Source organism: Ailuropoda melanoleuca, chromosome 1 (assembly GCF_002007445.2).
Source record: "Ailuropoda melanoleuca isolate Jingjing chromosome 1, ASM200744v2, whole genome shotgun sequence".
Taxonomy (NCBI): Eukaryota; Metazoa; Chordata; class Mammalia; order Carnivora; family Ursidae; genus Ailuropoda; species Ailuropoda melanoleuca.
Window position 1 is genome coordinate 167,653,464 of NC_048218.1, and position 14,719 is coordinate 167,668,182.

Consider the following 14,719-nt stretch of genomic DNA (forward strand, 5'->3'; position numbering starts at 1 on the left):
GTAAAAGATTTTGCACAAATGACTGTTGACATTATTTCCCCATAGGGGATCTGAAACAGCCCCTTGAAATGATCTAGTCCAATCTCTTTGTTCTATAATTCCGGAACCTGAGGTCCGGAGAGGGTGTGTGACTTGCCCAGAGACACACAACAAGCTAGTGGGAGATTGGAGCGACCACGCCAGTGTACCCTCTTTTCCACTAGGTGTCCCCACAAGCCTGGAAGAGCGCAGAAGCCCCTCCTCCCCTTGGGTCTCTCCTGCACCGGCTTGGTCAGCAAGGGTCGCTCCAGCCCTTCCCTCAATGTATCTATCCGAGTAGACCCCGTCCTGGACTTGTCTGGAGAGGCATTGCATATGGGGAGGTTCTAGAAATGCTTGTGACAGAATGAGCAACAGGCAGAAGGAGGTGGGGTGCTCCCAGTGAGACCCTTGAATTGGAGGCGGCATCCTCAGACATAGCACATGCATGGCCAACTATGCGTGTCCCGGAGGGCCCTGCTGGGTCTCACTGGACCCCAGAGAGGTCACCCTGCAGCCACCCTCAAGCCTCAGACCACTTTCACATGTTCCTCTGTGGGATCCGCAGGGAGCTGCGTGACAGCCTGTTCTTTGAGGTCAGCGCCTCAGCCTCCATCTCCAGTATGCACTGGCCTCCACATGACAGCTGCCTTGGACACCCTTGTGGGAAGACTGGGGGGGTGCTGCGTCCAGCGTGATGGTGGCAGGCACCCTGCCCAAGGCCCAAGGAGGAAGGGCTCCCAGCTCTCCTCGGGGCCTTCCTGGTGGAGTGAACTCTGTCTGTCTCATGTCAGGCTCCCCAGGCTCCTCCCGGGCCAGTTTCCTTCCCTGCCACCCCTCCTTGGGGGCTAGTCTCTGTTTGGGATTTTCCCTGCTTCGTTCCATACTCTTCTCTCCCCAACAATTCCATCTCTCCCTGTGAGATAGGTCGCACGAGTTCTGTACCTTCAGCCCTCCTCCTGCCCTTTCTAGAGTGTTCGTTAGACCAGGGGTGAACTCCTTCAGTGGCCACCCTGGAGGACAGGGACAGACGACAAGCACATAGGTCATGTGCTCACGTGCATAGCTGGCACCCTCATGACACTTATTAAGTGCCATCCCCTTTTAAAAAATACTTATCTTTAACATTGTGGTAAAACACATATCACGTAACATTTACCATCTTAACCATTCTAAAGGTACAGTTGGGTGGCATCGAGTATATTCCCGTCATTGAGCAAACTGCGCCACCGTCCATCTCCAGAACACTTGCAACTTCCCAAGCTGAAACCCTGTCCCCATTAAAAAACAGCTCCCCATTTCCCTCTCTCCCCAGCCCCTGGCAACCACGATTCTCCTTCCCGCCTGTATGAACCTGACTACTCCAGGTACCGTGCGTAAGGGGAGTCATGCAGTATTTGTCTTTTTGTGGCTGGTTTATTTCACCAAGCATGATGTTTCCAGCATTCATCCACGCTGTATGTATCACAGAATTTCCTTCCTTTGTCAGGCTGGACAATATTCCATTGTAGGGAATACCTACCCCACTGTGTTATGCATTCATCCATCAGGGGGCACTTACATCATTTCCACCTTTTGGCTATTGTGACTAACATTGCTATGAGACCAGGCACTTTGAAAAACATTTAATTCTCCCCATAGCCCCATGTGGAAGGTATTGCTTCTAATCCTCATTTTACAGGTGGGGAAATTGAGGCATAGACGTTAAAAGACTTGCTCAAATCGCACAGCTACCAAGAAGCTAAGCCAGGCTTCTGCATCCGGGCAGTATAGCCCAAGAGCTTCAGAGCTTCCCCTGTGGCCCACACTGTCATCTCGCAGGGTGCCGGGAGAGTGTGGAGCTGGTGCTGGGGGAATCCCAGGAAGGCTTCCTGGAAGTGACATTTGAGCTGGGTTTTAAGAGTGAGTCCTTCACGAATGTCTAACAGAGAGGAGAAGGGCTAGCCATTTCTGGCAGAGGGAAAAACTTGTGTGATGTGACTAATAATACAAGGACCCATGCCCACGTCACAGGACCCATGCCCACATCACTGCCCCTGCAGTGGCACAAATAAGGACAGAGAAGACGCAGGCTGCTGGTTATAGAGTCTCAGGAGATTCCCCACTCCCCACGCCTCCACCCTACCGTATTATGGGAATCAAGTACCATCCTAGGCCAAGCCAGACTCGGAGAGAAGCTTCCACAAAGACTCTGCAGGCTCCAAAAGCATATCAACTTCCCAATCTCCTCCCACCCCAAGACCAAAACACCCCACATGCTTGTGGGGGTGGAGCTGGAGCTGGTGGGTGGAGTGCGGGGTGAGGAAGAAAAGACACAGTGATGAGAGATCTGTGCCTGTTGCCATCTTTGCCTTTAAATGCAGACCTTTCCTGCCCTAGGGCATTCTGGGCAAGTGGTGACACTCAGGCTCCATCGGAAACACTGACAAGTCCTGCCATCTTGCTACTCCATGCTAATTTCTAACCCTCAAATCTCCTTTTCTTCCCCCAGAGCTCTGAACAAGCTCAAGGTCAAGAGAAACAGCTGTTTACCACAGGCGTTTTAATTTGCTTATCTCGGAAGGAAGGAACAAAGGTTGGATGTTTTGGTTATCTCAGTTTAAATCAGCCTGAATGTCAGTGGAGAGGCCGTGGGAGAGTTTCCCTCCGCTGCTGCCTCTCCTAATAGGAAATGGTATTGAGATTTAAAGTCGTGCACAGGCATGGGAGTGGGGTTGGCCCAGGCGTGTGTGGGGACCCAGGTCAGCAGGAGATGGGTTCTGAGCAACGGGCACGTCGAGGCACGGGATCGGGTATATTGTGTGCACCGTAAGTGTTTGAGGTGGAGAGGGTGCCATGATTTGAGATCCTAACAGAAAAGGCCAAGGGTGTAGAAATAGGCCATTTTGAAACAAAACAACACCAGTGTGCCAAAGATTGTTAGTTGTCCTCCTGTGTCCATTGTACCCATCATTCCTTTCATAGTAATAGAATTTTTTATCTGGCTGACAAATCAAAGACTACGTTTCCCAGCCTCCTTTGCAGCTAGATGTGACCAAGCAAGGGAGTTCTGACAAAGTGATGCAAGCAGAGTATTCTGCGCCAGCTTCTGGAAACCTTCTCTAAGATGTGGTACACATGGACTCTTTGCTTTTTATTCTTTACTCTTTACACCATCCTGCTACCTAGAACATGGGTGCTGCCATCTTGGGCTATGTGGTCAAGGCCACACATGATGGAGAAACAAGAGAGAAAGAAATGGGGAACCTAATCATGTGTGGCACTGCATGAGCCCTGGACTTCTGTGAGAGACAAATAAAATTTGATTTTGTTTAAGTCACTGATGTTGTTGTTTTATTGTTACTATTTCGGCAGGAATACCACTTCTGTGGTATTGTGTCTCTTTCAGTGCATAGGGAGGGACATGGTGTTGATCTGTCCCATCGCTGGTGATGGTGACTCTCATCACTTGGTTAATGTCATCTTGGCCAACTTTCTTAACTGTAAAGTGACAGGTTTTCCCCTTATAATTCACAAATATCTTACGGAGAGCTACTTTGAGATTACATAAATGTCCTGTTCCTCCTCAAACTTCTACCCACTAGTTTTAGCATCCATTGAGGATTCTTGCCTGAATGAATTATTATCCTGCTAGTTGTCAAATGCTAATTCCATCCTTCTTTCTACCTTATTAGGTGACATTCAAATGTGAGGAGGAACTTCCTTCCCTTCCTCCTTCCTTCCTTCCTTTCCCTCCCTCCCTCCCTTTCTTCCTCCCTCCCTCCCTTCCTCTCACCCTCTGGCTGGATGGCACTGCTGCAAGACCTGAGCAGCCAGCAAGACTGATCACCCCTGGTAACCAGGAGGTCTGGCGTGCTTTGGGCTGAGTGAAAGGCCAAATCTCACCAGGGCTGTGTCTGTCCCACTTCATCTTGCTGAGGCCTGGCTGAGGCTGGGTCTTTCTTCCACCACCAGTCTCATGTTGGTGGCCATGTGAAGTAGAGATTGGGAGGTGGCTAATGAGGTGGGGCTGTGTGGAGAGTGTGTAGAGGAACTGCTCCTTCATGTTGCCAAGGACAATGACCTGGAATGGACTCCTTGTCCTGACCTCTGGGAGTGGTGGCCAGATGGCTGGGAAGACTGAGGGTCATGTCATTAGAAGGACTTTCACAATATCCTTCCAACCCAGCTGGTCCAGACACGTTGCACCTGGTCAGATCCATGCCCTCACCTCTGTTCTCTGGAGCCCCCTGACCCAGGTAAACGCCCAGTCCTGCCCTGCCCCCAAGGTTGCAGGGGGATCCATTCAGTCAGTCTCTGTCCTGGAGCATCTTGGAGGAGGCAACACATGAACTCAACTCTCACAACACAATGCAGCAGCCCTGTTCCAAGGCCCGTTCTGTGCCTGCTGGACCCTGCTGCCAGAGCCCCACAGGGCACCAGGCAGAAGCCAGGGACCGCAGAAACTCTTGTGGTCAGACTCACACAAATGCCCAAGCTCATGGACTCGGATGCCTAGAGCCACTGCTGTACAGTGATGTGTAGGGTTTTACACATGCTCATGTATATATGCACACACACATCACAGAACCTTTTCTGTGTTATGAGACAAAGCCAACTAAATTGTCCCTCCGTTCCCATTCCCCCTCCCTTCCTCTGGACCTCTGGAGCTTAGAATTAATTAATTATATGCCTTGGTCCATGACATCTCAACATTGGTCCCTGCAAGGCCATCTTTTATTAAACTAATGTATTAATAGAAATGCTATAACAAATGCTTAAGAAACAAATGCCCTAATGACACCCAGAACATTGACAATTACTTATGTGTACCCATGTGGTTCTCCCCTACCCTGTGCCCCTTCCTCCCCCTCCAGAAGCAATCACTGTTCTGAATCATGTGGTCTTCACTCCCTTGCTCTTTTTACAAAGAAACTTCACTGAAGCATTATATCCCCACAAATTATGGTTTTCTGGCTTAAGTTGTTTTACATTTACACAAAGATATGCTGTTTGTGGTCTTTTGGGAGTTAAATTTTCATTCAATTCCATTGCTAAGCTCAGTGAGTAAGTGGCCTATTGAATTTCTGAGTAGGAGAAGAAATTACAGCTGACGGCTGTGAGGCCAATGCTCTTCTTGGCTAATGCTGACTTTATGCTAGTCTGTGGCATGGAGAAATTCTATTTGATGGGTCTTGGGGTCATGCTCTGTAGCTCTGATTTATTTAGCAGCTCCATTTTATGGCCCTCGGAAAAGCATATTTTTCTTTGCAAATGATTATAGATACTTATCATGATTGGGTCCTTATTTCGATGTCACAGGTATAAAGTGCTTGGTGCTCAATTACAGTCTCATTATAGGACAGCAAGCACTAAACGGGTGAGGGACTTGTCCTTTTATTTCAGCCCCGAGTTCACAGAGTCCTGGCCCCACGCAGTCCAGGCCAACCAAGGTCCTTTGGCCTCAGTGAGCCCAGCAGCCAGCTGCTGTGCTGTGGTGGCCCTCTCTGGGCCACTTCACTGCGGGTTTACTCCTCCAGGAACAGGAAGGCAGGCATTTTCCCCATTTTCCATCTTGGGCAATCAGGACTCAGCGTCGAGCAGTGGCTGGTTTTAGGCCACCCAGAGGTACAGGCTGGAGCCAGGACCAAGCCAGGACCGAGCCAGGAGCCCACGCCTGGCCCCTGGGCTGCCTTCCGCTCTCGGAAGCCAGTTTGAAGCACGCTCCTCCCCTTATCCCCGCCCTCTCAGCCCGCGGGCTCCGGGGAAGGGGCGGAGCTCTCCGCGCTCCGGTGACACCGTCACCACGGCAACGCGGTCATACTGGCCCCAACGGACCGGGGGCCTGGGCTGCGGCGGCGCGGCCTCGTGGGCAGAGCCGGCGGCATGGACAGCCTCTTCGTGGAGGAGGTGGCCGCCTCCCTGGTCCGGGAGTTCCTCAGCAGGAAGGTAGGTTGGCCGCCTCCGCCGCTCGGGGCCGCGGCCCCAGGGTGAGGGCGCAGTCTGGGGGTGTCGCTGCCAGCTCCGCGCCTTCGCGGAGGGAGAGGCGGCCTTGCCGCCCCCTGCCCCGGGGGATGCCCGACGGAAGCGCCACTTTCCCGGGCCTGCCGAAACTACATTTCCCAGGAGCCATAGCTGGCCCCGCGCAGCGTCCGCCCGCCACGCCGGCCCGCGGCCACCGCCCTGCGCAAGCATCCTCCCCTCCAGCGGGGGACGGGGCACAGGGCGGTGGCCATGGGCCGGGGGCGGGGGCCTCCTCCCGGCCTCTTAAAGCGCAGCCGCCTCGTCGCGGCAGAGCCGGAGCTCGGCGCGCAGGCGTGGTGCTCGGCCCCATTGCCCGTCCCGGCCCCTCCACCCTACCGGGGAAGAACGTCCCCCCAGAGGGAACCCAAGGGGCCCAAACACGTTCCCGAGAGTCGAACCGTTCAGTTGTGCTCCTCGGCAGGGGCGAGCTCAGAGGTTGCAGCCGTGGTTGTTTGAAACTTACGTTGTGCTGCATCGGGAGAGTTTTCGGAGTACTCAAAAGTTGGGGAGGCCCTTAGCAAGCCATCTGCAGTGGAGGTGGGGACGCCGTGGGAAAGAGGTCGCTCTAGGTTACTGCGTAAGTCGGTGTAGGGACGGCACCTATTCCATATTATAACTCATTCTGTCCAGAGTGACCGACGGCTTGGCACTCACGGTGTCCTGTTGAGCAGGGGCCGTGGGCAGCTGTCTGGATTAAACATACACACAAACAAAATCATTTTTTTGAACGGAAAAGGGGAAGGGCTTTGGCCCAGGTGGAGCGGTTCAAATACCGGCAACTGGTTGGCAGTGTGAGCTTGGGTCCGTTACTTACTGCCTCAGTTTCCTTGTCTGTAAAACAGCACTATTAAGACCCACCCTTTGCAGATTTATGATGAGGATTAATAATAGTATATGGGCAGGCCCCAAGCATCGTATCTGCACGTAGTAGGTACCTGTATTCAGGATTGTCTTTACCGCCCCCATCTCTCATGTGCATCTGTTTTGAAAGTGTCTTTCTTTGCTTTCTAAAAAAATTTTTTTTTTTTAATTTAGAAAATGTTTAAATGCAGCGTGGCTTCATTGTATTTGCTCTTTTTATGGCCAGTTGACCTTCTGTCCCCAAGTCCTGGCTGCACGTCAGATGTCAGTGACATGTCGTGTGAGGCTGCCCACTATCATCATTTCTCTTAAGTCTGGGCCACCAAGCAAAACTCTCAGAGCTTTCCTCGTGCCTTGCCTTCCTTGACTACGAAAGACGTCCATGATCCTCACCTGCTAAGGCTCCCTACCTCCCCAGCATCGGTTCCAGCTTCTCCCACAGGCCTTCCCCTGTTCCACCCACAGCCCACCCCCACTCTGTTTCCTTCAGGAAGTCTTCTTGGATAACTCCAGTTGGAATACCTGGCTTCCCTTGTCTGTGGCTTGCTCACTGGCGCTCACATTATAGTTGATATGTCTGCCTGTGTCACCCACTAGACCAGTCCACAGAAGTGACCCCTGATCCGGGTGGAGCCTTGGCAGTGTCTGGTTCATGCGGCCTCCTCTCCCTCCCATTTTTTATCCGGGCACACTAAAGCTTTGACCTGACAAAGGAATTGCCCACAGTCACTCAGAAAGTTGTGGACTGTAGTCCAGATCAGCTGCTTTCCTCGTCCGTCACCTTCTGTTTCTGCACTGAGACCATGTACTCCCCTCAGGGCTTGGCACAAGGCAGGTGTAACCTAGACAGTTCCCATCATGGTATGAGGTACCTTCTAGTTGCCTGTTTGTTTTCTCAGATCCGCATAACAGTCCTGAAAGACAGGAATACTTATTCCCTTTCATGCGAGACAATCATGAGACTAGGGGGTGAAGAAACTTGCCCGGGGTGAGCAAGGTAGAGCTTGTCACTCCTCTACTCAAAACCCTCCACGGGCTTTTTACTACGACCAGAATAAAATCCAAGGGAAGGCCTCACGTGGGCCTACAAGGTTCTCTATGACCCTGCTGACCTCACCTTCCACTACTGCCCCCTGTGCCCTCTACCCTACATCACACCCAGCTACACTGGCCCTCGTCCATGCGTGGTCTGCCCTCAGGGAGAGTCATGCCAGTCTCCTGCAGGGTCAGGGTCCTCCAAGGGGACTCCCATCGTGCTCCAGCCTCCCTCTCCTGCAGCAACTTGTCCCCATCCTACCTCTGCCACCCTTTCCAAGTGGTCATGTCCTAGGCCCGTTGTTACCAGCATTGTACCCTTTCCGTAATCTGTGCGAGCATTCTGTCATCCTCACTCACAGCTCACATCCCTTAGTCATAAACTGTTCTTCGGTCTCACTCACATCTGCATTCCAGAGTTCCTGCCAACTTCTCCCGGCCCCTGGCCACTTCTTACCCACCTGTCATTATAACCACACCCTCAGCAACACGCTCACCTCCCTTGCCCTTCTCTTCTTTCCTCATGTTCCCCTGAGTTTTCAAATTAACCTTGCCCCCCCCCCCCCCCCCGCATGCCTGCCCTGCAGCGCTGGATGGGGCTGGAGAGAAACACACCGCCTGAGGCTTCAGGCATGCCTGCCTCCCTGTTTATAGCTCTCCAACCTGCTCCCTCTCTCCACTCTGGCATGGCCGTTTCACACCTGCCCTCTCCTCCAACCCCACAGCTTCATCCCTGTTCTCATTTCACCAAGAAAACAGAAGTGTCCTGAGAAAACTCGCGACGGGCTGTACCACCACAGTTGCGAACCTTCCTGGGCCAGGACCCTCATTCTGTCTCCCTCCTGCTTTTGTGAGCGAATTTTCCATACTCTTGGGAGAAGCCCCCCCTTCTTGCCCGTCCCTTCTCGCCTGCTTGAGGGCACTGCTGCTGTCCTCCTCTCCCTGTTGCATATACATTTTGTCTTCTCTACTGTTGTTCCTGCAGAATCCCGTCTTGACCCCCCAAGACCCTCCAGCTACTGGCCTATTTTCCTTCTCCCACTTATAGCCAAACCCCACGAAAGAGCTGTGTGTGCTCTGATTCTAATCCTTCTTCCTGCTTGCTCAAAGCCATGGGGAAACCCAGATTAAATGGGGGTGCTTGCTATGACCCCCCTCCTTCCAGTTCATTCTCCCTAGAGCACCCAAGCATGCCCCTGCCTTTCCCCCAACATGTGCACCATTTCTTTGTGCTCTCCCTCCTCAACACTTCCTTTTTATTCTCTTTGGTGCCAGGTTGTGTTCATCCCTCTTTTTCCACAAATTTTTCTTCCCTCAGTTCATGGCAGGCAGCAGGTTTTGTCTTGTTTTCCCATTAGTGGGAGTCTCTGTAAGGTTGTGAACACAAAGCCTGGGGGAGAAGTTGAGGCCTGGCTAGTGTGAGGGTCTGGATCCATGAGGAGCAAGGGGCTCCCTTAGCGCCAGGCTGAGCTGTTTGTGAGATGTCTATTCTCCTCCATGTTTGGTGATCAACATGGCCCGGTGAGGTGGGCAGGTAGCAGCTTCTGTGGTTATTTTTTGAATGAAGGAGCCAGGCTCACAGGAAATAGCATTCGCCATTGCCAGAGTATATCTTAGCTGGGCCTTCTGGAAGGTCAGAGCTGGTTGATGGCAGTGGCCTCACTGGGAACTCAGCAACTGTTTACCACGTGCTTCCAGGGGGCCTCAGTCCTGTCATTGCCAACTCACGGGCCAGGATAGTCAGAACCCCCTGCTGTGTGATTCTCCTGTGTTACCTGGACAATTCAACCCTTGCTGTCACCTGAGAAAGGAAAGGAATCATTATTGGCCCTTTGCTCATTTTTTCCCTTTAGTTTATTTTTAAAGCTTCATATTCCAAATCTAGTGGCTCCAAATCTAGTGTCAAACCCAGGGCTCCAGCCTTGCGTGAGTCAGTGACCCGCACCTCACTTTCCTTTTCTATAAAATGGGCCAACAGCTCCAACCTCAGCTCAGCCCATGGAGTTATTGTAAGATTCAGAATAACAATTGTGAAGACATCAAGCGTAAAGGTTATATAAAAATAAATCCTTAAGTCAGTTTTTGGTCCTTGCAAGATCCTTGCAAAGAAGGCAGGATAGGAATGATCACAGTGAACACCAACAGTCTTTTATTTATAACCTACATCAGCGAGTGGAAGGCTTTGATTTAAAATGAAAATAATGATTCAGATTTCTTCCCGCAGGGCTTAAAGAAGACATGTGTGACCATGGATCAGGAACGCCCACGCTCTGACCTCAGCATAAACAGCAGAAATAATCTCCGCAAGGTTTTGCATCTTGAATTTCTCTACAAGGAGAACAAGGTACGTGCTTTGAAGGTGTGGTGTAATGTTCTGGAACGGAGCTTGGCAATGTCAGAGCCCTCGTGGGCCCTGCCAAGCTGTCGGAGATGGGTGGCAGGAGGCTTGCTGTGCCTGCGGCCAGGGAGAAACAGACCCAGCCAAGTGCTGACAAATCCCAAGTGTGGACTGGGTTTCCAGGCTCAGTCAGGCCCCAGGCCATCCCCGTGGGCCTATTGCGCATGTGTGGCTCTGAAGCTCGCTCTGAACCTGGGCCCTTAAGGGTTACTCCCTGTGCTCCCTCCTCCCCTAGGAGGCTGTTTTTAGTCAGACTGTACTTAGAAATATAGTATTCAGTTCTACTAAAATTTTCCATTCCCTGCCTGTGTAAGATTTTCCTTCTTCAATTCTGAGCAATAGCTTATTTTTAAGTCTACTGTGACATTTAATTTAGGCAGAAATGGGGCTTGGGTTCAGCTAACCCCGGTGCATTGGAGTGGAGATAGCGAATGGTTGGGGGTGAGGGTGGGGCTTCCCAGATCCCTCCGCCTCATTCATCCCCCACCACCCACGGTTCTAAGCCTCCGTGCACCCTGTAGTTTTCCTCTGTTGTGCTCGGCACACTTATAATAGAGTATGTGTGTGGTTGTTTAATTAACATCTGCCTCCCCACTACCTTGGATGCAGCAGGAGGCCAGAGACTGGCATTTTTTTGTTCACTGTTGTAGCCTCATACTTAACATGTTGCCTGAGGACGTAGTAAATAGTCTATAGGTGTGTGTGGATTATGTGACTGGCTGGCTGACTGACTGAATGAAGCTACAGTTCTGGCTTCGTTGTTTTTTCTGCTATGAAGACAGAATCTTCTCATCTGATTGAAGAATGGGCTCTGCAGCACAGGTTGCCCTGTTGTAGGGCATAGCGTCAGAGTGGAAAGAACCTAATGATCCTGCGGCTTAGCATTTGTTATAATTTTTTGAAGGAGGAATAAAATGATATTTCCTGCAGAAGTCCAAATATGTAAAACCAAGAAGGGAAGCCCCATAGTTGAATTGGGGATGAAGAAGACTTGCCTTCTTGGCCTTTTGGAGCAGCCCCTCAGGACTGGGCTAAGCAGCTTTTAAACTACCAGTAGAATGAGGGGCCCCACCTGGGGGAGCTGTGAGCGAGAGGAAAGTGGCTTGTCAAGGTCTCACAGTGAGTTACGGGATAGGGGCGAGGCTAGAACCGGATCTTCTGATCTTCAGTCCTACGGTAGCAATGGTGGTCAAGTCTCCTGTCATTGTAACCCTTTACTCAAATGAAANTTTAGGGGTTTGGGTTGGAATGGGGGGGGGCCCCCCCCCCCCCCCCCGCCCCAGCCTCCATGGCTGTTTCTGAGACACCTGGAGGACCTCAGAACAGCTTGAAAACCACCCTCATGCACATCATAGCCCAGTGGGGAGCTCAGGCTGAGTTTCCCGCAATAAAGTAAAGGATGACGTCAACCTGAGGGAACATTCAGGCTGCCAAAAGCTCCTATGCCCCACTTTGATGAGAAGAGGGCAGTGGCAGCCAGGTGCAGTCTTAGCATCAGCTCAGTAAAGACGTCAGATTGATGCCCTTTGTCCTTGGTCCTAGGGTGACAGCAGGGCCTCTCTGCCTCCTGCACATGTCCAGCTGGAGTCCTGTAGACCCAGGCAGCGGATAGCCAGCACATCTCCTTTAGCTGCATTGTAAGGCAGGAGTGTGGACTGTACATTTTAGAAAGATTTTTTCCACAGAAAGTGAGACAGGTGACAAGAAAATCAATTAACCATGCTGGTACAGTGGGAACTTTATGTAAATGCAACTTTACCTAATTTCCTGGAATCATCTTTGCCATTCAAGTGACTTTTACTTCTCCACTATAATATAGTCTCCCTAAGGTAATGATTATTTGAAGATAAGATGTTTTCATTAGGTCTTGATAAGTGCCCTGATTATTTGATTTATACAGTTTTTAGTAGTTATTATGCAATGAATTGAGCTTATATATTACAGAAAAATAGATTTACTGATCTATCTATTGCATAATGATTTTGACATTTGACATTTGACAAAGCTAGCCTGATTCTAGGAAAGCCCTGCAATTTAATGTAAATTCCAGTAACTTGTTTTTCCCTGTTAAGCATATGATATATAAAAATGCCTTTGTAAAATTGAGATTTTGAAAAATGGTGTCCATATTCACATAAAGGCTGTGTCTGTTCTGAGCAGAGTGTTATGAAAAGCCATAAAATATAATTCAGGTAATCTAGGGCTATAAATCTCTCGTATTGAAAGAAAAAGCAAGAAGGTCAAAATAAATTATATAACATCTCTCCCCTGACTCTTTTCCTTGAGAGTTTCACTTAGACTTAGACAAAATAGTTTTTTTTGGGTCCCATACTAAAAAAATAAAGCTGTCCCCTGATTCTGACTGCCTGATCAATCTGTTGCTGTTGGTCAGAACCATTTGGCTGTGGGTGTTGTTGGCAGGGTTCTGCTGGACGGATCAGGGGAGTAGGGTGGGAAAGGGCTGGAGGTGCCTGAGGGTCCTCTCTGCGCCAGGTCCTCAGTCAGGCGCTTTATTGCTCGGACTGCAGACTCACCAAATGTCCCATGTCTGACCACACTTCCCAGCAGCTTGATGTTCCTGGACAAGTGGGGTGGGGACTGACACAGTTACATGGCCTAAGGTCAGCCTGTGGATTGCTGCTTGGATAGCTATGTTTGTCCAAATTACTTAGGGGAATTTTAAGAGAAATCAGGACTCCAATCTTTGCAATTCTGGCCTAATGAGACACAGTAGGGCCTGGGAATATATATTTTTAAAAACCTCCAAACATGATATTTGGCATAGTCAGGATTGGGAAATATTGATGTCATTGCCTTCTTTCTTTCTTTTTTTGAGAGAGAGAAAGAGAGAGAGAGTGTGAGTGCAAGTGGTTGGGGGGGAGGAACAGAGGGAGGAGAGAGAGAATCCTAAGCAGGCTCCACACTCGGCATGGAGCCTGACTCAGGGCTTGATCTCATGACCCTGAGATCATGACCTGAGCTGAAATCAAGAGTCGAACACTTAACTGACTGAGCCACCCAGGCACCCCTGATGTCATTTATTTCTAAAACCAACTACAATAGAGTTTCAGTTTTTTTAAGATTCAGGTGTAGATTGAGTCACTCCTGACGGCCTCTCTCTGTTCTTTGCAGTAACCTGCTGTTGTCCAGTGTTAAATGCAGAGTACACAACCTAAGAGAACACTCAGGTCCCAAGTGTTTGTTATCTTGTAGAGTTAATGATCCCTAAAGATTTCTTTTTTTTTTTTTTTAAATGAATGGCTATATATTTTCTAAAGTTATTCCTAGGAGAAAAACCAAGGGAAATTTGCTTGGGATTTTTCTCTCCATGTCATATTTTATTACAGTTGTTCATTAAATCGCCTGACTCATGCATTGGTTGTTAGTTCTTTTGGGGTAAAGGTTTTTGTCTTCATCTCTGTGTTGTAACACAACGCCTCACATATGATAGGCAGTCAGTAGACATTTGCTGAAAGAGTGTATGAATGAATGAAAAGCTGATAAACTATGTCAGAGAATTGGAATAGCCATCTTTTTCACCCTTCCCCTGAAGCTGTACATATAATTAATGATTTTTGCTTTCTCCTTATGATAGGCAAAGAAAAATCCTCTAAAAACAAACCTTGAGCTCATTACCAGATACTTTCTGGATCACTTTGGAAATACTACTAACAATTTCACTCAAGAAACACCAATCCCTGCACTCTCAATTCCAAAGAAAAATAACAAATTACCATCAAGATGCTCAGAGACCACACTGGTAAATATATACGACCTTGTAGATGACGATGCAGGATGGAGAACATCATTGTCAGAAACAAGCAAAGCCAGGTATCTCTTCATGTATTTACAGTACGGATTAGTTTCTTATCGCTGCTGTGACCAATGGCTAGAAACTGAGTGGCTGTAATAGGGTTTTCCAGAAAAACAGAACCAATAGGATGTGTGTGTGTGTGTGTGTGTGTGTGTGTGAGAATGCATGTAAATATATGTGCAAATATTATATGTATTTATATACACATGTCTTATTGGATTTATATTTCCTATATAAAGAGATTTATTAATTTCTTTTTTACATTCTTTTTTTTTAAGTGGGCTCTATGCCCAGTGTGGAGCCCAACGTGGAGCTCGATCTCATGACCCTGAGATCAAGACCTGAGCTGTAATCAAGAGTTGGGTGCTTGACTGACTAAGCCACCCAGGTGCCTCTATAAAGAGATTTAGTTTAAGGAATTGGCTCACATGATTGTGGGAGCTGGCAAGTCTGAAATCTGTAGGGCAGACTGGCATGTGGGAAACTGAGGCAGTGCTCTGTGTTATAGTCTTGAAGCAGAATTCTCTGGGAAACCTCAGTTTTTGCTCTTACGGCCTTCCACTGACTGAATGAGGACTACCCATATTATC

At 49.4% G+C, this 14,719-nt stretch overlaps 1 protein-coding gene across 2 annotated transcripts in view; it reads left to right on the top strand.

Moving 5' to 3' along the window:
• The first annotated feature begins 5,774 nt into the window (after nt 1-5,774).
• Nucleotides 5,775-14,719, top strand: part of MINDY4 (MINDY lysine 48 deubiquitinase 4) — a 101,970-nt gene continuing 93,025 nt past the window's right edge. For both annotated transcript variants that reach the window (XM_002919258.4, XM_034669942.1), the window contains exons 1-3: nt 5,775-5,946; nt 10,142-10,261; nt 13,911-14,146. In XM_002919258.4, coding sequence (XP_002919304.1) covers nt 5,884-5,946; nt 10,142-10,261; nt 13,911-14,146 — 419 coding nt within the window. In that variant the 5' untranslated portion in view covers nt 5,775-5,883. The remainder of the gene's footprint in view (nt 5,947-10,141; nt 10,262-13,910; nt 14,147-14,719) is intronic.